Below are 25,711 nucleotides of genomic sequence, written 5' to 3' on the forward strand. Positions count from 1 at the left end.
CAACGGTTTGTATCACTGTGTTTTCACTCCCGATACCGCAATGAAGAAAGCTGGATGGTTTCGCCTAATGTCGCCAACCGAGACGCCGAGTTTCCAAGTCTCATACAACCGCCGTGGCACTTTTGCCCGAGGTGATGAGAACCTCAAGAGTGAGGTGTTGATGTCAGCAAAGTGGATTCCTCTTGGCAGGTGTTTCCGAGTCCTCTCCTAACGACGACGAAAAGCAGCACCGTTACCCGTCAAGAATTTCGTAACGACAGGTTGAACGATGAGCAACGCGAGCAAGAAATGTTTCTTTTCTTTTGGGAAAATATAAAAAGCTCATGTGCGAGACCACGGTTTGTCCAGTGTTGGTTGCAGCCTATCGTTTGCTGAAGAAAACGCCGCGACATCGAATGCACCATTGAGAGGAAATTCCACCCAGTGCTACACGAGGAATGCTTGACTGTCCACTTTCCTCTAATGGAAGAAAGCCAACCAGTCTCAATTGATCATCATTTGCTGGCATAAACAGATTACGGTACGTTTGCTGGTGGAGTAAGCCTACCGGGCCGGTGCAGGTCTTCGGCCCGGAGCTCCGCGAAAAGGTCGGAAGCAGAAACCGGGCCGGGTCCGACATCTGCACGACAAGTTCGATTCTATCCAAGGGAATCAAAACAGAGTTGAGCCCAAGAGATGAAGATCAAGGAGAAATGAAAGACAAGGTACAGCTAGAGCTCCCCTCAAGCACAACCTCGAGGTCCCGAGTATTCGGAATATCGGGAATATTAGCTAAAAGAAATGGGCATCGTATCCGCGCCGAAGGCCGCTCGGCGCTCGGGCGCTCAGTGTGGGGTCCGTCTCCGGATTTCGGGGGACAGCCCCCGCCCGCTGCCAAGGTGACAGCACGCATGCACTTCCCCAGCACAGTGTGTGTAGCTACCAAGCCTAAGCAGCACGCACATTGGGGACGTTGGAACAGCTTGAGCGCCGCCGCCACTGGTGACCTCTGAATCACCGGTCACTGACCACTCACCAGAGCCACAGGGCGCTAAGAAGTCTGCGCTAGGGGGCCACGAACCAATGTCGCCATCCCCAATGCATTGCCGGCCTCGCTCGCGTCCTGTTGCTTTGCGTGCATCGTGACGAGAATAGCTCAGGTGCCCCTCCATCCGAGGTCTCAGGTCCCGTGCCTTGGGCCTTGGGGAACTTACTGTGCGCTCTAGTGACTGTGCTCAACTGAAGTGAACTGAACTGACGTTCCCTCCCAAAGCTGATCTAATCTGGCCTGGACCTTCCTAGCTGGTAAGTGTCCTTCTCATCCCCCCCACCCTGGCGGAACCCAACATCATCCTTCCATCAACCTCCCATCCAGATGTTATCAGTCTTCCTCCATCGTCGACCTGCGATGGGCCCAGAAGTCGAAGTTGTTCTCGTTTAGTGTTGATTCCTCGAATCATTATTCCATCTTTCCATTGCTGTTCTCTTCTCCTGTTTATATCCCCACAAGATCTACCAAAAGATCTGCCTTGCGTCATCCACCCGCCCCCGTCAGGTACCAGAGAAAGCTGCGGCATCGGGGGAATCTCGAACCCCACCCCGCCCATCCCATCATCACACCTCAGCTCGGCTCGGTGCCCAGGAACCGAGAGAGAGGATCGGCGGCAACGCAAGCTCGCCCATAGCTCGTTCGTCCCAATCAGTCAAAAAGCTCTCCCTGGTCGTCCAGCCGCTTGTTGCCCAACATGGTTGTCTTTGTTGATCTCGACGAGGAAATGGAGCCTCTTCACGTTCTCGAGGCGCGCCGCCTGGCCGCTGCTGCCGCCATCGCGACGCATGGCCTAGAACCATCCAGCCGCGAGCTTAATCATGAGCTCGAGAAGCCGATGGGCGCTCCGATTGTGTCGGTAGCTCCAGTTCCCTCACCGGAGCCCACGCCGGCATTCCAGAGTACTGCTACTGAGGCTTTTGGCTGCTATCCGTAAGCTTACCGCACTTGCACTTGCGCGCCTTGTCCATCCATATCGCGGCTGACACCGAGTTCTTTACCAGTATCGTTATGTCCATTGCTGAACACATCGACCTCAACACCCTCGACAGCCTAGCCCGTACCTCGCGCCAGGTTCGCCGCGGCTTGCTGCAGTACCGCTCTATCCTTTTATCGTCGACGCTACACTGCTCCAATGAAGGCACACCCGTCGACCCAGAATCCACCTTCCGCTTCCGCGCGAGGGCCGGCAACTGGTACTATATGGAAGACGGCCGAAATTACAATGGCAAGAGCGGCAGCTGTGCCCGGGACCTGGTGACGGAGTGTCGGAGGTGCAGGACCGTTGTGTGCAGGGTATGCCGTCCTATGCCGAGCCACACGCCCTTGGCCCTTTCTCTGAGAGGGACCACCCTTACAGATGTGAAGGGGAGACCAAGGGCCGTGAGGCAATGGCCGGGGAGGATAATCGAGGTTACCGAGTAAAGTTGATCGCTGACCCTGTGAACAGAATTGCGCCATCAAGCCGCCAGCACACAACGCCCTCCGTGAACGCCATCGTAGGCTGTGTAACCCGTGCATTAAGGCCCCAATCGCGTCGCTCGTCAACTCCGCCCTGGAGCCCGAGACGCCCCTTATGGATGACGCAGTGCGACGAGAGATTTGCCGGTGCGATATTGACGGCGTCTGGCTCTGCCAACCATGTGGGCGAAGCATGCGTGGAGATGACCACGAATATCAGCGGTACTTAACCTATCCTCTAAGTATAACACCTCACCACCGGCATGCTAACAGGCTCTACATAGCATTTGGAAATGGCGAGCCCACTACGGCGAAGTCCTCGGCGGCCTCGGAACAGGTATCGGCGAGGGTGACCGTGGCGTCATTTGTGGTCGCGGGAGCGCCTGCGCCGGTGCCAAGGAGCGAGAGAACGAGACCGATTGTGACGCCGAGGATGCAGCTGTGAGCGGCGCGAACCTGTGGACGGCCACGAACCAGGTGCATCTTGACACGGTGCGCTATGAACGCACACCGAGTCCCCAGCTCGGCCCTGGTTACGAGAGGCATGAGATTGAGGGCATCGGCGGCTGTGTCAAGACCAAGCTCATCAGGATGGTGAGAGTTGGTGCTTGTGTGCCCGAGTGGGACGATGAGAAGAGTCATCACAGCATTCTCCGAAGAGAGGTTAAGGGCATCAGGAGAAGTTGGTGCGGCTGGTGCTATGGAGTGATTCCCGGTGAAGCTGACTTGAAAAAGGTCGGTGCTACGATGCGCCAACTTTGAGGCCTGGGTAACGAGTATACTTTCATTGTAATGGCTTGATGACATCTGTTTCTTATGGAGGGGGTTGGGGGGATGTGGCACTAGGGAGATGATGCCGCGTCGCATAAGCTGCACGGCGAACTTTACACGCAATGCCGGAGAGGCACAAGAGGAACATGACCGTAACGGGGATGCGGCGGAGGCCAAGTATCTCCCACTGAAGAATTGGCGCGAGACAATGTTCAACGCAGCACACGCCGAGCTACGGCATTCGTTGTCAATTGGACATTCCAGACCACGGTCGTCCTGGTTAGGACCAAATTTAGGATAGCGGCATCTAGGCGCACATAATAATGGCGGAGTAGATACGGAAAAACAATATACACGAATTTATACAAGGCTTTATTCTTTTGTATACATGTGTTTTGGGGGTGGTTCCGGTAGCTTCGCAACCCGCAAATGCCCTGTTTCTTATCCTACAGTATCTCTCTCTTTCCCCTCTGTCTCATCCCCATTTTGATACTCCTTGCTATTTGATGCTACAGAGAATGGACGTGCCATAACTCACACACCCCCTTTTCGTCTCATATTGGTGGTACACAGCCCCTCCTCCGACGTGGCGGTACATCTTGATATTTGCGTCTAGGCGACCTCCTTCTCATGAATGGCCCGTAGCCCACGCAGGAAAGTCGACCTTGCTGGCCAAGCCCCTCCTGGTAACGTTCACACCCCTTGAGGCGAGTACGTCCAGTTCACACTCATCACCTTTTGTCTGTTTTACAACTCGCCGCGGAAGAGCATCTCCTTGCGGCGGGTGCGGTCCTCGCGGGCCTTGGTGCGGATGGCACCCCAGCGGCTCTTGACGCCTTCGAGCTTGCGCTGGAGGCGCTCCTTGTGCTCACGGGGCGCGGGGGTACAGATGGTGATGAAGGTCTCGGAGCAGTCGAACTTGCGGGCGAGGGCGGTGACGCTCCAGAAGTCCGGGTCCTTGGCGCGGAGGCGGCGGATCTCGGCGACGTTTTCGCGGGTGAGGTGATAGCGCGGGTTGGCGCCGCGGGAGGGGACGTTGAGGGCCGGGGGCAATGGTCTCGCGGAGGACGACGTTTGTGACGATGCCGCCGCGGAGGAGTTGGAGTTGGCGAAGAGGGAGGAGAGGTTGGCGCGGCGGCGTGGGTCGGAGGGCGGGAGGAACTTGAAGGGGGTGTGGAAGACGGAGGGGGCGGCCGAGGGCGGGTTGTAGATGATTGTGTCGCCGCCGGCCGGAGTCGTCGAGGGGAGGAAGTCGGGGTGCGGGGGGATGTTGAGGGAGCGCTTCGTGCGGGAGAAGGTCTTGTGGCCACGTCGGGGGACGGCAGAGGCGGTCTGCTGGCGGAGGAGGGTGGCCAGCGCAGTGGCCGGTCTGGTTAGTGTCCTGGCCTCCATCTCGTGGTTCGGCTATGCGTGTGTGTTCGAATTGGTTCGGGTAGAACTTGTGTTGTCGGATTCGAAAACCCGGGTGTTAGGTAACTGAAGGGGGAAACCGAGACGGGTGACCGATTGACCAATTGGAGGGAGTGACAGCACGGCCAGCGTCGCTTCGGGAGGAGACCGTGAAGGAGGCGACGGTAGGCGTGAGGGAGGCGTGATGCTCGGACGGGCGAGGACGGGATTCGGGGAGTCGCGTGCTAGCTCTCGGGATGCTATTGACGGGGACCCTGAAGTGATGATCTGAAGTTTTTCGGGAGCGCGATGGAAATTCGGCTTAGGTAATTCTGTGGAGTGAGCTGTTCGTAAAGGGAGAAGCAAATGCTTAGGTAATGAGCCAGCTGAGGCTTGAGTGCCTGGCCTGAGGCATTAGCTTGCTGTATTAGATAATCAGAAACTTATCTATCACATGATGCAGCACGTGGAACCTGGAATGGATGGACAGCAGACGGCTTAATCCGAAGATGTGGAACTTTCCTCGCCAGCGCAGCGCCGGTGACGTCTGCACAGCTCGCAACCAACCCCCCCTGATCATCATCAACTCGTCGCGACTCGCAGCCAATGGTCGCCCCTGCGAATAAGAAGGTTAATGACGGGGAAACCCCAAACAAGCCAGGCTCGTTTCAAAACTTGTGATTCAGACAGGGCGGCTCGCAACCGCGGCAACGCCTCGCTTTCTGTCACGCGGGAAGGGGAGGAGGCGCTTCTGACCGCTTAGACATTTGTCGCTGGAACCCGCAATCTTGAGGTTGCTCGCCCCCCTTATTCATTATTTTGAGGCTTTTTTTCACCTTCGTGCTTGTTCGCGGAGCCCCGCCAACCGAAGTCTTTGGAAGGCTTCGCTGGCGGTTCTTCGCATTGGTGTTGTTCATGCGGGTTGGCAAGTGACGTGCGTGCTTTTCCCACCCCGCCTCCTACCCTTCCCCCCGGTTTCCCGCAAAGCGAGGCGGGAAAGGGGACCACCTCGGATTGACGCAGGGATTCGTGCCTTGTATTGCCATCGATTAAGGGCCTCTCCCCCCTCTGATGCTCAGTTGCTAACTTGCTCTGTTGCTGGGCGGTATGTCGAAGGCGAGGCGGTATAGAGGGGCAGCTTGCCGTCATGACCGCCATTTCTCAGGCGGGCATTCGCAGGCGCTCTCGTTCTCCCCCCCAGTGAACGTCTCATTTCAAGCTTTTTTTTGTGTATCCGAACATTTCTCTCTCCCTCTCCCTCCCAGTGTCGCGTGCTCGGATGCAGAGTTAGACCTGCGGGGAAACATGCAGAGAAGATAGCGCCGCAGATAGATGTGGGAAGGGATCTGGGAAGAAGGGCCTCGGAAACAGGGAACAGCACGGTTGGGGCAGAGTCAATGTTGGCAGAGCCACCGCAGAGCCAAGACGTGATTTGCTTGATGCAATCGACTTGGTTGTTCGCGGCTATTTTTCCCTTTCTTTTCGTCCGAAGGTTTGGACAGGGAGCATCCCCATGACACTCTCTGTTCGGTCATGTTCCATCGGCTTGCTCCAGACTCGGGCCTTGGGGTTGCGGATACGGGGCATGGTAGTTTACTTCGGACGGTGGCCATTTCCGGGAGGTTCGTGACGAGTCGCCCATGCCGGTACGCGAGTCAAACAAACAGCTGGGATACAGCTTCACCGACTTTGACGGAAGCACCGCTGTGTACAGAATACAGAGTACGGATACAGGACCAAGGAAACGGTCGATCGGGGAGTCTAGTCTGTTAAGGGTCAAAGTATAGAGGACCCGAGGGGATTTCAGGAGTTCTTTTGGTTCTAAGACATTGCATCCTTCCCCTCCGTCAAGGGATCCAGGGTCGAGAATAGCATTGTCTAGTCAGCAGCTGTTGATTCCCAATTCGCATTTACACGGATAGGTCAGAAGGAAGACAAGAGGGTCTGAGAGCCGAATCCCATGGCAAAAAAGAAATTAGCCCTGACGAAAAGGAACAAATGGAAAACTTGCACACGAGGAACGCGTGTACACGAGAAAGAAAAAAAAAAGAAACGGCCGGGAAGGGGTGAAGGCGACGCGTTTCTAACAAATTGGCATTACTTATCTGTACGGATACAATACAAAAACGGGCGAAACACATGGACAATCAGCTGGACTCGACACACGCCAAAAAAACGCGAGGCGTCGCGGTGGCGGTCGTCGTGGAATCTCTCGCTTCCCCACGTATCCATCAACACCCCCCTTGTGTGTGTGTGTTATAGACGTGGTCGCAGCGACGAGAGAGAAGTACGACGCCTCCTATCGTGCGGATGAGGGATTTGAGAACCTCGCAACGGAGCGGCCATGGGGTGAATAACCAGCCAAAATCTTGTTGTAATACTGTTGCAGCGTGCATAGTTAGGGGGCGATCCCCCTGACGCCGGGCCGATGGGGAAAAAGAATCCAGAAATTGTTTGAGGTTTAAAAAAAAAAAGGCCCGAGCATGGAGCCATCGGAGGCTGCGGAAGTCGATGTGGGAAACTTGGGAAGACTAAAACGAAGGATTAATCTGGGCCTAAAGCTGAGGTGCGAAAGAACAAGTTAGGCACTTGACGGTGTGCCTGAGCTACGGGATACGGACGGGTGTAATTGATTGGCGGTGGACGATTGGATGGATGGTGTTCATGAGATGGCTCGGAAGACCAGCCCTACTTTGGATAGATGGATGGATGGATGGGACATCCGACGGTTGTTTCTCCATCGCGGTGTCATGGATAAACGGCACAAGAGATGACTGAGCCAGCTTGGGGACGGAGTAAGGCGAGTAGGCATCGTGTACTCTGTATGGATAGGGGAGAAGCCTTCCTTGGAAAGTTGGTACGGCATCACGTCAATGCCCGAACTCTATCCGGCGACAACAGACAACAGCACCGGCGCTCTGCGTGATACGGGGGTGAACGTGACGGGGCCCGGGCTCCCCACCCCTCTTCCTTTCACAAGCTGCCAGGGCGTTGTTGACGGGTGACTGACGGGTGATGGTTGTCCATTAGTGGCGGCATTAGCACCGGCGGGATGATAAACGAATTAGAAACCAGTTGGAGAAAAAGAGAAGAAAAAAGGCCCGTTGCTGACGTCCCCAACGCACTATGCCTGCTATGAGAGCTCGCGAAAGAAATAACAACTGCATGTCCCCCCTTCCAAAATTTCCATTCCCCTCGTACGTTCGACACTACAGAAATATCTCTGCCTCTTTTGATATCCTCTGTCAGACAAGCACCAGAAAAGCACCGTATCGCATCTATCGGGACACCCTACCAAACAACTGGACCAGCCATCCACACTCTCTCTATCTCCAACCACCACCAACCACAACGAACCCCAGCCTGGGCCCTCCTCTCTCCCTCCTACCTCTCTCCTACAGGATCAGCACACCGGCACCCGACCACGTCCACACCCACCTCCACTAACAAGGCTCCTGCGGCAGGGGTAAGGGCGCCAATCTGCTTGTTTGCCGCTCTCGACCGTTGCGTCACCGGGGACATTTCCCTCACTCTCGCTCTCTCTCGCCGCTCTCGAATTTCCTCTTGGCCGTTGAGAGTCTGGATCGAGCGCCATTTTCCCAAAGACAAGTGACTGGCAGACTGCAGAAGCACTTGGTCACACACCTCTCGCAAGTTGCAAGAAGAGGAGAAAAAAAGAAAAAGAAAAAAAAAAACACCTAAGTCGAGCTACATACCACGACAGACAAGTGACAAGAAGTGGCCGTTCGGTGTAAACCATCCCATTTCTCGCTCACCGGCTAGTCCTTTCCCAGTTCCTAAAGTCCCGTTCGCAGGGAAACACCACTGCACCCTCAAACCAGGTCGTTCCAACGGTCGGTCTTGAAATCTCTCCGGTATGTACCTGTCGATAGTATTATCATCCCATGTTCCTCTTCAGGTCAACCTCCTCCGGCCGCCCTGCTGCCCGAGGGGCCCATCAGTGCCCTGGCGCTGCTTGCCGATGGACTGCACCCCTCCCCTCCGCTCCCCTTCCCACTTTCCCTCTTTCCCTTGCAGTGACCCCCAAAAAGGGCGAATCGCGGGAATCGACGTCAATCAGGGTCACAGGGCCACCAAGCCAATCTATTGTCCCCCCCACCACCACCTGGTTTCCAGACCTCGTTCCTCTACGAATACGTCCTTGGCCCCATCTTCCTCCTCCTCCTCTTGACCTACAAAACATAACGTCAACGTCGGCGTCCCAGCTTGTCAGAAAGACATTTTTCATTAACTTTATCCTTTCTTGCAGAATTCCCCTTCTTTGTTAAATAAGGCAAAACCACCCATCCTCGTGCTATCGGCAAACGCAGTTGTGTAACCACATAATACGCCAAACCAACGACACACCATCTAAAACCGAACAATTATCGATCGTCATGAGTCTGGCAGAAGCAACACCCCTCAGCGCCGGCCAGGCAGCTGTGAACCCCGCCGTCGCTACCCACGTCGGCGCCGACAGACTAGGTGGCGATGCGACTCCCCGCGCTTCGAGCCAGCACAACACGGAGTCGGATAACAGCAAGAAGGACGTGAAGAACAAGGTGCGCGGCCTGTTCGGATTGGGGAAGAAGAAGGAAGATTCAAATATCTCCAACAAGATGTCGTCTTCGACCAAACCTGCCTCCACCGTCACCAGCAACCCCTCCTTGTCAAGAGATCCCTCCAGCGCGTCAGCTCGATCTACCGCCTCGCCCTCCGTCGGCGACCATTCGCACGCCTATCCCGCGTCGCCAGGTCGTGGAATCTCCACCTCCCCGCGGGTGCCCTCCCCTGCCGGCTCCCAGATTTTCGAGCGAGATGTCGACAATATGTCGATCAAGCCTCAATCGCCTGCCATTCCCTCCCACATTCAGACCGAGAACCACATTCCGCCAGTCCTCGATGCTTCGTCCGAGGCCATTACGGACGACCACCTCGACCCCGATTCCGTCGAGATCGTCACTCATGCGCAGCATCAACCCGCCGCAGCCGCTGTGACCGGTGCCAACGGAACACCCTATGCTTCCGACTCCATGTCGGCATCCTGGACGGAGGAGCTTCGTGCATTCGCCGACCGCGACGACGCATCCAACTTCAACTCGCCCGACAACGCCGACGTGCGAAGATTGAGCTTCATCTCCTTTGCCGATGTCGTCCAGGCCGAGCACGGCGGCCACGCCGGTGCAGTAGGCTCGCGGGACTCGATCCACGTCGCCGGCCTGACGTCCCTGTCGTCCATCAACGCCCGCTCGCCCTCGCCCATTCGGTCGCCCGTGTCGTCGCAGGGCCCGGGTACCTCGCCGCCCACAAGTAACCCGGCCTCCATCAAGGGACTCGAAATGTCCCCCGGCCGTAAACCCCTGGGCAGCCCCATTTCGTCCCATCACAACCTTAACATGAGCGGCGAGCTCAACATTGAGACAATGTCGCAGGCGCTCAGGCGCACGGGAAGCACAGATCTCGGTGGGGTTCGCAGCTTGCCTACAAGCCCCATCGAGGGACCATTCCGCTGAATATCACCGCGTACGATGAAACCTCAACCGAAAAGAAAAGAAGAAGAAAGGCAACACATTTTTTTTATACAGGTACGGAGTCGGAGGCAACGGGAGAACCATTGATACCAAAGTGGACGTTTCTATCGCGTGTTTTTATTTCATGTCACTAACGATGTTCTCTCTTTCGAAATGCCCTCGCATGAGCAAAGCAGCCTTTGGGAAGCTATCTTATGCATAAGGGAAAAAGACCGGGATTTTCCGGCTTTTCTTCCTCTTCTTTTTTTCCTTTCTTTTTTTGGAGTTGTCGGGCAAAGAAGGATAAAATATCTTGTTGCTTTTCAACGGTGTCTGTTTGCGTCTAAGCGCGCGCGCGGCTGTTTTGCGGGATATCTCAAGGCTGGAGACTCGAACAAGCCGCCTAGACGATCCAGGCTTGGATCAGATGCACTCTGCTTTTTTTCTTTTGATCGTGCGCGGCACTCCTTCCTAGGCAACGGAAACCGAGATTGTGATGTGCGGAATGGGAAATACTTCAAAGCAAATTTCTCTGGGTGAGAGGAATATTGATGAATGAATGGAATACGTTTTCTCAGATCAAGGATACTTCGCCCCCTCTCCCCGTCTTGTCCAACAACATTGGAAAAGCAAAGTGAAAGGAAAAAAAGGTGAAAATAGAACCTGCCTTTGACATGTGGATAAGACGCCCGCGCTAGATGGCTCATTCGGATGACTTGGTACAGTTCTTGGACGGAGCTAGATCGGGGGGGGGACAAACTTGCTCAGCTTGATCGACGACTCGAATGCCAAAGAGGGGAACTGACATGTCACTTGATGACGGGACTGCCGGTTGTCTCAACTGTCGAGGCTTTAACCGAGGCGAAAAACACCACAACGACAACGACGACGACGCCCTGTGCCTCTCACGCATCATGGGGACAATGAGCATCATTCTTGGAACAGAGAGAGAGACCGACCTCACCCTCCTTGGACTGTCCGGTGGCTGTTACTTGTGGCCTCGAATAGACTGCAGACAGACAACTCGTACCTGTCAGCGGTCTCGACACTGTGGTGACCTAGGTCAGGAGTGGCATGGTATTGGGTTTTGCCATTGTGACATGAATTCATCAATTAGCCTAAATCTTCGAAAAACCTCCCCCAATCCCTCCCTCTCCCCCTTTTTACGCCGACGGCCGCCACTGAAGGGGACCATGCTACGATTGACATGTGTTGCCTTATCCACAAACCAACCCAACCCGGACTACCGCTCGTAATTCCTCGCCTTGGGCATCTTCTTGTCCTCCATGGCCTCCATATCCTTCTGCTTGTAAAAATGCGGCGCCAGCTCCGCCAGCCACTTGGGCTCGATGGGCATGCAGCTGCGCATGTACTCCTTGGTGGTCTGCACGAGCTCAAAGTAGACGAGCATCTTGACGGGCGGGTCGACGCCCATGAGCACCGAGCTCGGGTGCACGTACACGGTCGCGTTCTTCTTGACGGTGCGGTAGCTGTCGCCGCTGCGCTGCAGCCGCGCGGCGTTGGGGAAGAAGCCGGCCGTCAGCGCGCGCTTGATGGGCGGCAGGTTGCTGGCGCCGCAGCTCGAGGGGCTCACCTCGACGCGCTCGCAGAGCTTGGCGAGCTGGTCGCGCACGTCGCGCGCGCGCGTGAGGGACCGCTGCTGCAAAAAGTTCTCGCGTGACCAGATGGGAGAGAAGTCGCTGTCGACCCACTGGTTCCAGATGTTGAGCAGCGTGAGGTGGTCGCCGCCCTCCTTGACCGTGAACCGTGCCCGCGCGCTGTCGGCGTGGATCTTCTTGTCCTTGGGCCGGAAGAAGAGCGCCGACGCCTCGCTGAGCATCGACACCACCGAGAGCACCTCCTCGACGCAGCCCTCCTTGTCGGCAGCGAGGACCGCCTTGGCGAGCATCGGGTCTGTCGGGAACTCGGCCATCTGCCGGCCCATCTTTGTAAGCTCGCCCTTGTGGTTGAGCGCCTGCAGCGCAAAGAGCTGGTTCAGCGCCCCGATGAGGGCCTCCGTCGGCGGCGGGTCCATGAACTCAAAATCAAGAAGCTCGTTGATGCCCAGCGATTTGAGCTGGAGCACGACGCCGTTGAGATTCGTCCGCTGGATTTCGGGCATCGGCGACTCGTCCATCTCGTTCATGTAGGCGAACTTGGTGTACAGCCGGAAGCACTTTCCGGGGCCCACACGACCGGCGCGACCGCTCCTCTGGTTCGCCGATGCTCTCGAGCAGGGCGTGACGACGAGGTTCGACATGCCAGTCGCTGGGTTGTAGACGTTCTCCTTGACGAAGCCCGGGTCAATGACGTAGACGATGCCGTCAATGGTCAGACTCGTCTCGGCAATATTGGTGGCCAGGACGACCTTGCGAGAGCCTTCGGGCGTTGGTTCGAAGATCTTGGCCTGGAGTTCCGATGGCAGGTTTGCATAAATGGGACAGATCACCAGCTCCTTGATGCGGCTTCCCAGCTTCTTCGCCGTTTCCGCAATCTGTTGCTCAGCAGAATCGATCTCGTCTTGACCCGTAAGGAACACAAGAATGTCGCCCTTGCCCTGCGTCGTGTGGATCTGGAACACTGTCGTGATAGCGGCGGCCAGGTAGTTGGCTTCTGGCGCCGGCGTGTAGTAAATGTCAACGGGGTATCTTCGTCCGGGGATGTTGTAAATAGGGGCATCGTCGAAATAGGCAGCAAATTTCTCAGCGTTCATCGTTGCAGACGAGATGAGCAGCTTCAGGTCGGGCCGTTCCCTCGCCAGGTCCTTGACCAGAGCAAGCAAGATATCGGTATGGACGGTTCTCTCGTGAGCCTCGTCAATCATGATGGCAGAGTATCCGGAGAGATCGGGCTCCGTCATGAACTCTCTCAGCAGCATGCCGTCCGTCATGTACTTCAAGATGGTCTTGTCGCTGGTGTTGTCCTCGAAACGGATCGAGTAGCCGACCTCCTGGCCAACCTTGACGCCGACCTCGTCTGCCACACGCGCGGCAACACTCATCGCGGCCACACGACGTGGTTGCGTACACCCAACCTTCATACCGTTCTTGGTGTAGCCCGCTTCGTGGAGGTACTGTGGCAGCTGGGTCGTTTTTCCGGAACCTGTCTCTCCAACGATGACCAGAATCTGGTACTTCTCCATCGCCGCAAGAAAATCGTCTCGGTAGGCGTAGATGGGTAGGCTCTTTCTCGTCTCCTGGATCGAGAGCTGTTTCTTCTCGGCCGCCTCGATCTGCGCCGCCAGGAACTGTTGCTCCTTGGTCAACTTGCCCTCCCCAGGCAAGCTCGAGCCCAGATTCCACTTGATGTACTGCTCCTCGTCCATGACGTACGCGTAGTCGTCGTTTTCTCTCTCGGCCCTCTGGATCTGCGCCTTGGCCTTAGTGGCCTGTTCCCGTTCCCATTCCTCGTGTTCCGTGACGAACTTTTCTTGCCCGTACTCGTCCTTCTCCACGTATCTCTTGTACATGGCCTCCTCCTTTCTCTTTTTGTCGATTTTGCCCTTCTCCGTGATGTAGTCCTCCGGGATGTAGTACCCGTCCATGTGGTCGTCGATCTTCAGGCGCTCCTCCGCCAACCGCAGGATCTCGCGGTTCTTCGCAAACTCGGCCTTCTCCTTCTCCGATAGCCTCACACCGCTCCTGAGCTCCTCTGTCTCCTCGGCGACCTGTTTGCGCAGCAGAGCAAGCTTCTCGGCCTCTCGCTTGCCAAGGTACATTTGTCGACTCTTCATGCGCAAGTCCTCCATGTTCGCCTTGCGGTCAACCTCTTGCCGCCTGCTCTCGGGGCCGCCTTTGGATTTCTTGTCATCCTTCTCGCGTAACCGCTTCGCAAAGGCCTCGCGCTCCTCGATGTCGCGCTGGCGCTCCAGCTCCTCCTTCGCGCCGTCAGATAGGTCCCCGTCGCGGTCGCCGTCGCGGCCATCATGATCGAGTTTGACGCGCTTCGAGGCTGATTCTTTGAACTCGGGCTCGTCCTCCTCCTCAACCTCGTCAGCTTCCGATGGCGGCTCCTCGTCCGCCCATCTGTCGTCGTTGTTGGTATTCGTTTTGCGGTACTGCTTCGTAGGTCGGGCCGGTGATCTGGATCGTGATCGGCGTCTCGAGGTTCTTTCACTCCGATCGCGTTCCCTTTCTCTTTCGCGCGAGCGATCACGATGGCGCGACTTGTGCTTTTTCTTGTCCTTGACCACCTTCGTGGGGCCGACCTCGTCGTCCTCCATCGGGAGGAAGGCGTACTTTTTTGACGCCATGGCTGGGATGAGAAAAGGTTCAAGGAAGGCGAACAATGCAAAGCCAGAACAGTGAGGCGACTCGATGGTATGGTGATGTTGTGTCGGGGCAAGCAGACGCACTGCCTGGCGATGTCAAGTTATCGAAGTTGAGGCCTCACTCAGTTGATGTGCCTGGCGTGTCTCTGCGCATTCGTCTCGACTTCCACGGGACCCACATGTTTTTGCAGCAGGGTGTGGGGCGGAAGCAAACTAGAAGCCGCCGCCCAATAATGGTCATCCGATAACATGTCTTATCGGACCTCGACAGCTCCCTTCTTAACACGTTGGAACTTTACATTTTGAGAAGAAGCCGGCTCCGATATGTTTGCTTCTGGTCGGTGTCTCCTTTTACATCCACCACCTTTCTTTGCTTCCCATTATATACCCGGGTGACTGCCTCCTCAACAAGTCCACGTTTTCCCCCTTCCTCACTCACGACTTGGGCATTTTCACCACGAGAGGGACCATCCGCACTCGCTCTTTCTTTCTTCTTTTTTAAATCCTGGTCCTTATACACTCAAATTCTCAGCCGAATTACATTGGAAAGGGGGGCACGATGTTCGTCCGTGGGGCAGCACTCATGCTGCTGCTCCTCTGCCTCGTCCAGTTGGCACTCTGCGCCGAGGACTACTATAATGTCCTCGGCATCGGCAGGTCTGCCTCGGACCGAGAGATCAAGTCTGCCTACCGCAAACTAAGCAAGAAATACCACCCCGATAAGAACCCGTACGCTGAATCCCCCCCCTCTTCTCGCCCTGTACTATGCGACTGAAACTGACTAAACCTTCACAGTGGCGACGACACGGCAAAGGACAAGTTTGTCGAAGTCTCGGAAGCCTACGAAGCCCTCATCGACCCCGAAACCCGCAAGATCTATGACAAGCATGGCCACGAGGGCCTCAAGCAGCAACAGCAAGGCGGCGGCTTCCACCGCCACGACCCCTTCGATGTCTTCTCCCGCTTCTTTGGCGGTGGCGGCCACTTTGGCGGCCACGGCCAGCGCCGCGGACAGGACATCAATGTGCGCGTCGGCATCTCGCTCCGCGACTTCTACAACGGCGTCAACACCGAGTTCCAGTGGGACAAGCAGCACATCTGCGAGGACTGCGGGGGTACAGGCTCCGCCGATGGCACTGTCGACACGTGCGGCGTCTGTCAGGGCCGCGGCATGCGCATCGTCAAGCACCAGCTCGCGCCCGGTATGTTCCAGCAGGTCCAGATGCAGTGCGACGCTTGCGGCGGCCGCGGCAAGAGCATCAAGCACAAATGCCGCACCTGCGGCGGCGAGCGCGTCGTGCGCAAGCCCACGGCGGTGCAGCTCACCGTCACGCGGGGCGCCGCGCGCGACAGCCAGATCGTCTACGAGAACGAGGCCGACGCGAGCCCGGATTACGTCGCCGGCAACCTGGTCGTGACGCTCGCCGAGAAGGAGCCGGAGCTCGAACAGGACAACCCGGATCGCGTCGACGGCATTTTCTTCCAGCGCAAAGACAACGACCTGTTTTGGACCGAGGTGCTCTCGCTGCGCGAGGCCTGGATGGGAGACTGGACGCGGAACCTGACACACCTGGACGGCCACATCGTTCGTCTCGGCCGTGACCGTGGCCAGGTCGTGCAGTCCGGCCATGTGGAGACGGTCAAGGGCGAGGGCATGCCAGTGTACCACGACGACGGTGACAGCGTGTACCACCAGACCGAGTTTGGCAACCTGTATGTCAAGTACGTCGTCGTGCTGCCGGATCAGATGGAGTCGGGCATGGAGAAGGAGTTCTGGGCTCTCTTCGAGAAGTGGCGCCGCAAGATCGGTGTCGACCTGCATAAGGACACCGGGCGGCCCGAGAAGCCTGTGGTGCACGACGAATTATGATGAAAGATGTAGATAATGTGAGATATAAATAGACGGCCATAATATGTGCGCATGAGTTTGTCTTCTTCGATCCACTCGCAGCGAATACAGTGAGAGGCCATGTCGAAATATCATGAAGTTCTGTGAATATCTATATTCCGCCGTAACCATATTCGCAAGCGTCCAGAGTAACATCATAAATCGTCAACATCTACCATCATGTCGTGTCTAGGTAGGTATCCAAGCCAAATTTGTAGAAGGGTGCCCCATGCACAAGATAGACTAGAAAAGAAAAGAAAAAAAGGCGAAAAGCAGTCATAAGTCATCAGTCACTTCTCCTTCTTCGTCGGTTGTGGTGACCTTCCTCCTCATCCCTCTCCTCGATCCTGCGCGACTGTCCACCGTGCTGTACTTCTTGAACGACTCCAATAACATCTTTCAGCAGATTCTTCCAGCTGCCCTGTCCGCTAATCATGCCTTCAATATCGCTCGCAATCTTTTGCACCGCGTCATCGTCTGTACCGCCAACAGCCCATGCTCCACTTGAGTGCCAGCCGCTGCCGTCTCGCGATCGGGTTTCGAATGCACCTTGTCTCCATCTCAAGGCTCCCGTGCTACCCAGAGGGCGCCCCTGTGGGTCAAACCGATCAGGTAGCATCTCAATCTCGTCACTCGATTCGGGTGGTGACTCCAACTCCCGCTTGTGACGAGAAAGCGGCGCTCTGCTTGAAGAGGGGTCTGGCGAGGAGCGGCGGCGGCTGAGGACAGGACGCAGACTTTCTAGCTGTTCTTCGCTAAGGGAGGGCGGGTCTTCCTGCTTTCGGGCCTCTTCCTCGGCCTGTTGCTCTTGTTCCAGGCGGTGCCGGCGCAGAGTTTGTGATGATTGAGGGGACAGTGGAATGAAGGTGACGGATTTAGAAGATGAGTGTTGTGGAGCGTGGGGCCGTTTGTCGGATATAGCACTCGAGACTGAAGTTGACGAGGTAGATAACGACCGAGACCGAGGCTGGGACTGAGACCGAGACCGGGATAGTGACCCTGGGAGAAACTGCTTGACACGTTCTCGCCATTTTATACCATCTGCGAGACATGTCAGCGTGGTCTCAGATACGAGCAAACGAAGTCACAAAAGAAACAACGATTAGATCAACCCACCCTCACGACCCAGACCGGCTGGTTGGGCATCTTGTGGTGAGGCGCTACGAGATAATTCATCACTCACATGGTCAGGGCCGAACCTCGTCCCCGGCGGCGGACCGCCTGATGGGGGAGGACCACTGGCAGGCGGAGGGGGAGGATATCCTCCGGCACCGCCCGTGGCCATCGGCGGGGATGGTCCCATTGGTGGCGGTCCGGGAGGGTAGTCTTGAGGATACGGTGGGTACTGATCCCTCAAGTTCGCGGTCGAAATGTTGGGATGCTGAGTGAAGCCCGCCGAGGGCGCCGGCGGTGGCGGATAGTAAGAGCCGCCGGATGCGTGAGGCGGCGAAGGCGGACGGCTGTAGTCGTCGTAGTACCCGTCATCCCGAATACTTTCTTCGTACCCTGTTAAGATCATCAGCTAGTGTTCATAACACCCTCATAACACATCATGGTTCGACGTACTCCTGCGGTCCCTTTCTCGGTCTCTATTCCTAGGTCTTTCCGTGCTTCGTTCTCTGCTGTACGCCCGGTCTCTTGAATGTGCTCTGTCACGCGAAACTGATCTGTCCCTGGAGCGGGATCTGGAGGCTCGCTCCCTCGACCTACGGTCCTCGTCCTTCTCCTTCTTCTTCTGATATTGCTTGATTCCGATGGCGGCGGCTCCTGTGCCAACTGCTGCTGCTGCCATGTCTCTCAAGCGACTCTTGCTCCTCTTCTTCGCCGGTTCGGCATCGTCATAATCGTCGCCTGACATGCGTCGGTGTCGACGGCGTCGCCTTTCGTTCGCTGCAGACTCATACCCGTCATCTGGCGGGTACGGCGGGTCGATCGGCAGCGGTGAGGTCCCGTACTCAACTAAGCCTAGCTCAGGATCAGCGCTGCGCGGCTCGGGATAAAGAGAGCGGGCCTGAGACCTGCTGCGCGACCGACGACGTTCGCGCCGTTCCCGCCTGAGCTCCTCCTCATACTCCTGATCGCTTAGTTCGCGATCTACTTCGCGGTCCTTCTTCTCTTTCCGGTTCTTGTAAATCTTGCTGGCAACACCTCCCGCTAGGCCGGCGGCAACAACCTCGGCTCCGGTCCTGATGCGAGACTTGGACCTTGAACGACTCCTAGACTTGGAATTGGACTTGTTGCGGAAATGTTGCACCAGACCGGCGGCGGCGGCAGTTGCAGCCGCGGCCTTGGCTACGGACCGACTCCGGCTCTTGCGGCTCTTGCGGCTACGACTACGAGATCGGGATACCGAGTAGCTCGAGACGGAGTAACCTCGGTTTCTGCTCCGGCCACGATGCATCTCTTCCTTTTCAATCTTGCCGCTCTGATAATACTTGGCGGCACCTGCTACGGCAAGGGCGGCAGCAGCGATGCCAAGGCCGGTCTTAATCCTGGAGCTGCGGCTGTGGGATCTCGAACGAGACCTGTGGCGGTCGTCGTGGTAGTTCTCTTCGTACGCACTGCGAGCTCGTCGAATGATTTCCGTGCCCAAGCCACCGAGGGCCGCGCCAGCGAGCACCTTGCTTCCGCGGTTGGAGGCCATTTCACCACGGCTGTCTCGTCGGCTTGCGGCGAGTGCTGCAATACCAGCACCGGCAAGGGCACCCTCGGCAAGGTGGCGTTTGTGGTGATGGTCGGAGCTGGAGCTCCTGTTTCGGCGAATGACGGTCCGTTTCATGTAGTAGTCTTCGTCGTCGCTAATGTAGTCCCTACCACGACCACGGCGATCGTAATGATACTCACGCTCGTCTCGGCGGTAAGGGCCAATGTCCTTGGTCTCCCGGCGGTAGTAGTACTCATCCTCGCGGGGCTCGCGGCGGACCATTTCGCGAGGAGACTCACGCTCTCTCAAAACAACAATGCCGGGGTCTTGGCGAGGAACGATGATGGGAGCGGGATGGGGTGCCTCCTGGACGATAATCTTCTGGGGCTCGGGGGCTTGCTGACGAATAATGACAGGCTGGGGGATAGGTGGGGGACTGATGGGAGAGTAGTATTCGGTTTCCTTGCGGTATCTCTCGACCTCTGCCCCCCCATGCTCGTCGCGGTATTCTTCGACACGTTTCTCGACCTTGATGTCGCCATCCTCGCGGCGCTCGACACGCTTGTCCACACGGACCTCGGTTTCGGGTTCATGATGGTGGTGATGGTGGTGGTGGTCCCAAGGGCCTCTTGAGCGGCGGTCCCAGTCGCGCTCACGTTCAACCTCGATGAGAGTCCGGTTGTCGGCGACACTGCGAACATCGTCGAAACGGCTGTCGTCGAAACGACCACGCTCACGGTCATAGTTGATTTGGGAGATGACACTTCGGGTGTCGCTTCTGTAGGGGTCAGCGACATCGCGCTCGCGCTCGCGCTCGCGTTCAATGACCTGAGTCCGTGACTCGAATGCAGAGCGTGGACGATCGGGGGAATAGGCATAGTCGCCCGAGTTGCGCAGCGGGTAGCCGGAGTAGCGTGATCGGCGATCGTCGTCGTCGACGACTTCAACTCGCTCTGTGCGCTCGACCCTCTCAACACGGCTGGGAGCCACTTTGTAGCGACGGACAGTGGTGGATTTGTATCGGTCTTCATCGGACGAGTAGTCGGTCGGATCCCGGTAGACCCGGGTCGACTCTCTGTAAACTCCAGCCATCGCTAGATGCGACGGGGCAAACGACGGGTAACGCTGTTTGCGGAAAGCGGCAGTCGAAAGTCAAACGGGCAAGGCGGTTCGGATCGCTGTGGTGTAGGTTTGCGTTTGCGGGGGAGGGGGTTGAACACAAAGGATGTGCGATGATGACGGAGGGGAGGCACGGATTAAATGGTGTGCATACTACGTATGTGGTGACTAGTTCGTCGTGTTAGGTATCCGTATGTACCGTTGCTGAGTATACTGATTTATTGGGAGGCTGGTGGGTATGTAACAGCCTCTGGTTGGATGGAAAGCGGGATGGATCTCTGTCTATTGAACACACCAACCGACGTACAGGTATTCCTGGCTTGCGACTCGCGAGCGTTAGTTTCGCTCTCAGCTGGGTGCGTGATGGGAAGGAGAGGGAGGGGGGAGAAGAGAGAAGGAAGTGCCCGGGAGAAGGACAGAGAAGTTGGGTGGAGAGCGGCTCGGGAGAGGAGGAAGAAGGAGTGGAGGGGGAGGGGGAGGGGGAGGGGGGGAAGTCACAGCAGGAAATGGAGGGGCACCGTGGTTGCCAGTTGGGCTGAGGTGGGAAACTTGCCATGGTAGGAACGATTAGTGTGCCTACTTGCCTATCTCCCTACCAAGGCAATGAGTGTATTTCTAGTAATACTAGGCACGGATAGGTAGGTACTGCGCATCAACCAGGCAGGTGGTGATGCACCTAGTGCGCCTTCTTCTCTAATTCCTAGAATCCCTCGAAGGGTGTTCCATGCCATTCACCCAAACCCCAAGCCTTGTTAGGCACGCAGAGTACCTCGCAAAGCCGATACGATGCTCCCTCGCCATCGCTCGCGCCGCGATACCAGACTGTTACGTCATCTGTACTGACTATCTTCATCCTACCTGGACCTGGGATGAAAATTAATCCAACGCTTGGTGGACAGCCTGGCCAACTCTCCTCGCCAAAAACTGACCACGAGCGAGACATGAAAGCAGGCACTTGTCAGAATCACACACAACATACTTCCCGCATCCCCAACAAAAACAACAACACTTTCTCAGCGCCAGCACCGTCAATCAAGACCAAGGCAGCCTTGTGACCAGGCAGATTCTGGTGCGGCACGCCGTCCGAAGCTTGGGAGGGTGGGCGGCTCAGGGCAACGACAGGCCGCGCGACCCCTCCCCCTCGGGCGGCCTTGTCATCCGGCCCCCATCCTTGTCGTTTACGCTAGTTGGTCAGTTTGTAAAAAGACACCACCCCGCAGCTGTTCGGAGGGGCTGGAGAGTGGTGCCAGACCGTGGTGGTGGTGTCGGTGGTGGCTGACGAGCAGCGGCTCGGTTCGAGTTTCGAGAAACTCTTGTACCATGCGGAACTGGACGAACGAGTCTCCCCTCGAGGCCATTCAGCCTTGGCCCTCAATCGTCAGGGCAGACCGAGCTAACATAACAGTCTTGACAGTTGGGATGGCGTCCGTGGCGGCAGAGTTCAAAGATGCATCGCATCGCATCGCACTTCACTTTACGCACAGTATTGCTCACATTTGAACCCTGGAGTTTTCCGCCCCGCTCGTTGCAGCCTAGATGGTGTCGTCATAGCACAGAAGGATATTTACTGTATCCGTAGTGTGTACGAACATAGATGCGCCCAATCCTATTGCGCCGCCGCATCCCTGAATTCTAGCACGCCGGGACGCCAGAAGGCTTCGGGAAGCGCGAAGAAGACTCTCATCGCGCTCCACCTCGAGCCTGGCCTGGGCCTCGGCCCCCTCCGTACCTAGTCGAAGGAGAAGAGTGATGCCCCCTGGACGGTGATGGCAAAGGCTCAAAGCTAGTTGCTTTCGCTGGCATCTTCCATCGTCAGGAATGTCGCCCAATGTTGGCCTGAGTGAGCCCTGCTTCACTGCCACGACTTCCCGTCAGCTGCCAACTTATTTCTGACGCTGCACCATTGGAAAGGATCGGTGTCCCAGTTCTACTCCCAGAAAGTGTTTTCTTACTTCGCTGCATTAAGGCGTCCAAGTTCCAAAGTCTGCGTGCCATCCAGCAGAGACCAATCGACTGTGACCAGCCGTAAAGCTGACTTGTCTTGCTGCACAGAGCCGGCACTTGACCATGACCTGCAGTCCGCCGTGGCTCATCTGCCCCGCCAAGGACTGCTGCCCACTGTTCGTCGAGATCCCAGAGATCCCGAGGCCTCCCATGGCCCAGAGCCTTGGAGCCGCGTGGACGCCGATCCGTTTGTCGTGGCTTTGTCGTTGCTGCTTCTCATCCATCCATTGGCTCCGAGAGCTTTCCATAGAGACAGAGAGCATAGGCATGCACGCACCGCCGCTTGGCTCGCCTACGTCTCGGTGTCAGATTCGGACCTAGCCAAGAGGCAGTCACGCAGACCAAGTAATCCAGAAAACGCATCACATAAGCTTCTGGGGATAGTTTCACGGAAAAGGCAGGGGACACAGATTGTGCTAAGAAGGAAACAACAGTATATTAAGCATAGCATGTCTCCTTTTATTTTCTTCAAGCTTCCTCGGCTAGAGTTTCAAACTGAACCTGAATAGTCTCGTTAGTCAAGTGTTCCAGCCTAACCGATGACATAAAAGCAAGTTTTTTTGATGTTGTGTCGATTCAGAATTTTCAGTGTGAATAAATGATCATTTAATAAGATATCAATACAGATGGGAATTAACCCGGTATCATCTTGAAGGACGGGGATTGGAAGGTAGGTTGGTAAAGTGGGTGAACATACCGTGAGCGATGCAGGATCAGACGCGCCCCAGCTGACGCCCGCTCTCAATAGTCTGAACAAGACTTGATCATGGTGGCAGTTGCCACTCGGGATACGTCTCTGCGGCGCGTCTAATCCTCGGTTTTGTCGGGCGAACGACCAACCCGAGTCGATGTTGGCTTCCTGTTTGGTGATGGACGGGAAGAGTTGAAGAAATTTCTGCGGCCCGTCTGGTTTTATCTGTCAGACGACGTGGGTCTTGTTATGTAAGCAAGATTCAATTCCTACCTACGCACGTTCCATCTGGACCGTCGCTTGGACGCCAGCTGGTGCAAGACAACGGCTGTGACATTTTGTTTTGTCTTTACCTTTTTACTTGGGTGGAATCGTTACCGTGCCTTTGAACCCGCAGCACGAGTCGACTCGTTTGTTTCGTTCATTTTACTGTAATTTTTATGAGATCGACTGTAAAATTCGAGACCACTTCACGGGTACGGTCTTCATCGAACGCATCTGGGCTCGACTGTCTCCAAGGAAACTTGCCTCCGAGAGATACAAAGTCTGCCCGAGGGCCCGAGTCGATTGACAAGTCCTACCTTTTAAAATACCCTAAAGGCCGGGTTTTGTGACTGGTTACAACAGTATAGTGCTATCTGCACGACCCCATTGGCAGCTCGATATGTTCAGCGCCTCTTGATCTCTAGATGATTGATCTGTCATCACTCCGGTCCATCTCATCTTGACCCGGGCAAGTGTATTCGTGTCGTCAAACTGACTAGGTCTGCTGGATGTGCTCCCCATGGAAAGAGTTATACTGCGAACAACAACGGCTTGGATAGATGTCGTTTGCGGCTAACATCGAGGTCACTACATAGCCTCCATCCATTCATAAAGGCTTCTTCGAAACTCTCTAAGTCAACATCCACTTCAGAGGTCACCGGTCTTGCGCCACCCAGCAATCCATATCGCGGACCACTCCCAGAGCCCTTTGACCTTCCCAGGCGCCCCCTCGACAGGCTCGCCCTCCGACACCTTTGGATGAGGCACCTGACGGCCCTTGCCGGCGCTGATGGGCAGGATCTCCGGCTCGATCCTCGCGATGCCCGTCCCCCTCAACACGCCTCCCCTCTCATCAACAGCCTCGGCCACGGCCTTGTTGACGCGCCGTCCTGGAACTCGCAGCGAAGTCTCAAAGCTCCTCCTCTTTGCCTCGCCCAGGAACTCCCTCGAACCGTGCTTGTCGCTGACCTCGTGGAACCGCCACGTTTTGGTCTCGGTGTCCCCGTTCCACGAGACGTACAATGTCGTTCCACCCGCGTCTTCGAGCGAGACGATCGCCGGCTCCTCGGACGGTAGACCCGTCCAGTTAAACCGGAAGGCGCGGTAATTCTCCACTCCGAAGCCGAGGGCGCCCGAATCCATGTACGCGTGGAACACGGGCGTGCCGTCCGCTGCGAACTCGGTCACGGCGCCCTCGGACCCCCAATTGACGAGCGCGTTACCCCCCGGCAGAATCTGCGTCGACCCCTGGCTCTTGGACCGCAGGCCGTCTGGCGGGTAGAACCCCTGCACGAGCTCCGCTTTGCCGGTCCGCGTGTCGACCCGGATGATCTTGCCGCTGCTCGTCGGCGCCGTGTGAACCTCGCCGCCCGAGTCGTGCTCCGTGCCATGCGCGCTGTTGTCGTATAGGCTGATCACTTCTTGCCCGTCATCGTCGTCGTCGTCATCGCTGGCCTGCGAGAGCCAGCGCGCGTGGTGCTGGAAGCAAAAGTCGACGCCGTCGCCGAGGGTGAAAGAGCTGTTCGTGCCGCCGAGGCGCCAGAGGATGGACCCGTCGGTGCCGTTGATCTTGTGCACGGCGCAGGCGTCGCGGGCCGAGATGAGGTAGTTTCCCTGGTCATCCTTGTCGACACTGTTGATGTGGAAGTAGTCCCAGGCGTCGGAGCTGTTGTAACCGGAGCCAGCCTGGCCCGGGTTGATGGGCAGGATCGCTTCTGTGTTGTTCTGATGAGACTAGTAGTCCTGACTCGAGTGAGATGAGGTTTCTTACCGTCGGGCGAAACGTGGTCTAGACTCAACCACTCAAAAAGGACCTTGCCGGTGGCGATATCGAGCTCTAATCAAAATGTCAGCACCCTTCTAGCGTGCGTACCCCTTTTGGGCGGTTCTCACCCTGGATGATGGCATTCACAATCCACTGCTGCTCAGGCTCGGCGCCCCACGGCGTCAAGTCCCTCGGAACGGGCTGATAGATCTGAATCAGTCCCGTCTCCTCGTTGACGACGTGGAACTCGTGCTTGTCCACCAGCTTGTGGTTGCCGGCCCGCAGCTCGCGGATCGTTTCGTAGTGCTGGTCCAAGATCGTGACGTGCCCGTGGCCGTGGCCGTACCCGGCGTTGTGGTCGCCCTCGAAGCTGAAGAGCACGTCGCGGCCCCGCCACCGCGCGGCCTGGAAGTTGGTCGCCCAGATGCTGTAGATGGCGTATCCGGACCACACGAGATCGCCATCGTCGCGGAGGATGTAGGGGCCGGCCTGGCGCGGACCGTGCTGCGCCGTCGGCGTGTCGGGGAGCCCAGCGAAGGGGGCGAGGAAGAGATAGCCCGGCTCAACGGCGGAGGCGGGGATGGTGATGTTGAGGCGTGGCGGGGCGAGGTCTGGGCGGGAGCGGAATTGCCAGTCTGCGGTTGCTGAGTTCGCAAAGAGCAGCGCCGAGGTGGCGAGGATGGTAGGCGACTGATACTTCATCGTGTTGATAGAGGGGGGGGGGTGGGTGTTGCTGGTCAAGGGAAGATTCCTCTGCTTCTTCTGCCCGTCTTTTACCCTCTGGAAATATTGGGCAGTGTCGTGAAATAAAGGATTCCGAGATCAAATGGTTGGAAGTCTCTTCCACTCGATTTCCAAGTCCAGGCGCCGATACTGCTTGATTACCACAGCTTGATACATATGGATCC

The 25,711-nt window shown here is 56.7% G+C and overlaps 10 protein-coding genes across 10 annotated transcripts; 5 read left to right on the forward strand and 5 right to left on the reverse strand.

The window, feature by feature from the left end:
* The first annotated feature begins 1,322 nt into the window (after positions 1-1,322).
* CDEST_13522 (uncharacterized protein) lies at positions 1,323-4,002 on the forward strand. The gene is made up of 4 exons (XM_062929678.1): positions 1,323-1,960; positions 2,032-2,323; positions 2,478-2,710; positions 2,773-4,002. Exons 1-4 carry the CDS (start codon positions 1,725-1,727, stop codon positions 3,248-3,250), a joined length of 1,239 nt encoding a protein of 412 aa, XP_062785729.1. The 5' UTR covers positions 1,323-1,724; the 3' UTR covers positions 3,251-4,002.
* A 1-nt stretch (position 4,003) lies between these two features.
* CDEST_13523 (Putative large ribosomal subunit protein mL58) lies at positions 4,004-4,960 on the reverse strand. Its single transcript, XM_062929679.1, has one exon. It carries the CDS (start codon positions 4,649-4,651, stop codon positions 4,007-4,009), a length of 645 nt encoding a protein of 214 aa, XP_062785730.1. The 5' UTR covers positions 4,652-4,960; the 3' UTR covers positions 4,004-4,006.
* Positions 4,961-7,521: 2,561 nt separating this feature from the next.
* On the forward strand, positions 7,522-8,283 carry CDEST_13524 (uncharacterized protein; the record flags this gene model as incomplete). Its single annotated transcript, XM_062929680.1, has 2 exons — positions 7,522-7,581; positions 7,791-8,283. 2 exons carry the CDS (start codon positions 7,522-7,524, stop codon positions 8,259-8,261), a joined length of 531 nt encoding a protein of 176 aa, XP_062785731.1. The 3' UTR covers positions 8,262-8,283.
* A 1-nt stretch (position 8,284) lies between these two features.
* On the forward strand, positions 8,285-10,734 carry CDEST_13525 (uncharacterized protein). The gene is made up of 2 exons (XM_062929681.1): positions 8,285-8,523; positions 8,919-10,734. Exon 2 carries the CDS (start codon positions 9,046-9,048, stop codon positions 10,159-10,161), a length of 1,116 nt encoding a protein of 371 aa, XP_062785732.1. The 5' UTR covers positions 8,285-8,523; positions 8,919-9,045; the 3' UTR covers positions 10,162-10,734.
* Positions 10,735-11,286: 552 nt separating this feature from the next.
* Positions 11,287-14,554, reverse strand: CDEST_13526 (Putative helicase, P-loop containing nucleoside triphosphate hydrolase). Its single transcript, XM_062929682.1, has one exon. The coding sequence runs from the start codon at positions 14,408-14,410 to the stop codon at positions 11,402-11,404; it is 3,009 nt and encodes a 1,002-aa protein (XP_062785733.1). The 5' UTR covers positions 14,411-14,554; the 3' UTR covers positions 11,287-11,401.
* A 187-nt stretch (positions 14,555-14,741) lies between these two features.
* Positions 14,742-16,351, forward strand: CDEST_13527 (Putative Heat shock protein DnaJ, cysteine-rich). The gene is made up of 2 exons (XM_062929683.1): positions 14,742-15,157; positions 15,224-16,351. Exons 1-2 carry the CDS (start codon positions 14,988-14,990, stop codon positions 16,296-16,298), a joined length of 1,245 nt encoding a protein of 414 aa, XP_062785734.1. The 5' UTR covers positions 14,742-14,987; the 3' UTR covers positions 16,299-16,351.
* Positions 16,352-17,348: 997 nt separating this feature from the next.
* On the reverse strand, positions 17,349-20,052 carry CDEST_13528 (uncharacterized protein; the record flags this gene model as incomplete). Its single annotated transcript, XM_062929684.1, has 3 exons — positions 17,349-17,357; positions 17,500-17,822; positions 17,883-20,052. The coding sequence occupies 3 exons, from the start codon at positions 20,050-20,052 to the stop codon at positions 17,349-17,351; spliced, it is 2,502 nt and encodes an 833-aa protein (XP_062785735.1).
* A 1,845-nt stretch (positions 20,053-21,897) lies between these two features.
* Positions 21,898-22,383, forward strand: CDEST_13529 (uncharacterized protein; the record flags this gene model as incomplete). The annotated part of the gene is made up of 3 exons (XM_062929685.1): positions 21,898-21,919; positions 21,991-22,288; positions 22,336-22,383. The coding sequence occupies 3 exons, from the start codon at positions 21,898-21,900 to the stop codon at positions 22,346-22,348; spliced, it is 333 nt and encodes a 110-aa protein (XP_062785736.1). The 3' UTR covers positions 22,349-22,383.
* Position 22,384: 1 nt separating this feature from the next.
* CDEST_13530 (uncharacterized protein) lies at positions 22,385-23,062 on the reverse strand (the record flags this gene model as incomplete). Its single annotated transcript, XM_062929686.1, has 3 exons — positions 22,385-22,584; positions 22,781-22,989; positions 23,056-23,062. The coding sequence occupies 3 exons, from the start codon at positions 23,060-23,062 to the stop codon at positions 22,552-22,554; spliced, it is 249 nt and encodes an 82-aa protein (XP_062785737.1). The 3' UTR covers positions 22,385-22,551.
* A 624-nt stretch (positions 23,063-23,686) lies between these two features.
* Positions 23,687-25,505, reverse strand: CDEST_13531 (Putative arylsulfotransferase; the record flags this gene model as incomplete). Its single annotated transcript, XM_062929687.1, has 3 exons — positions 23,687-24,753; positions 24,810-24,875; positions 24,932-25,505. 3 exons carry the CDS (start codon positions 25,503-25,505, stop codon positions 23,687-23,689), a joined length of 1,707 nt encoding a protein of 568 aa, XP_062785738.1.
* Positions 25,506-25,711: the final 206 nt, after the last annotated feature.

This window comes from Colletotrichum destructivum, chromosome 9, assembly GCF_034447905.1.
Source record: "Colletotrichum destructivum chromosome 9, complete sequence".
In the NCBI taxonomy this organism is placed as follows: Eukaryota; Fungi; Ascomycota; class Sordariomycetes; order Glomerellales; family Glomerellaceae; genus Colletotrichum; species Colletotrichum destructivum.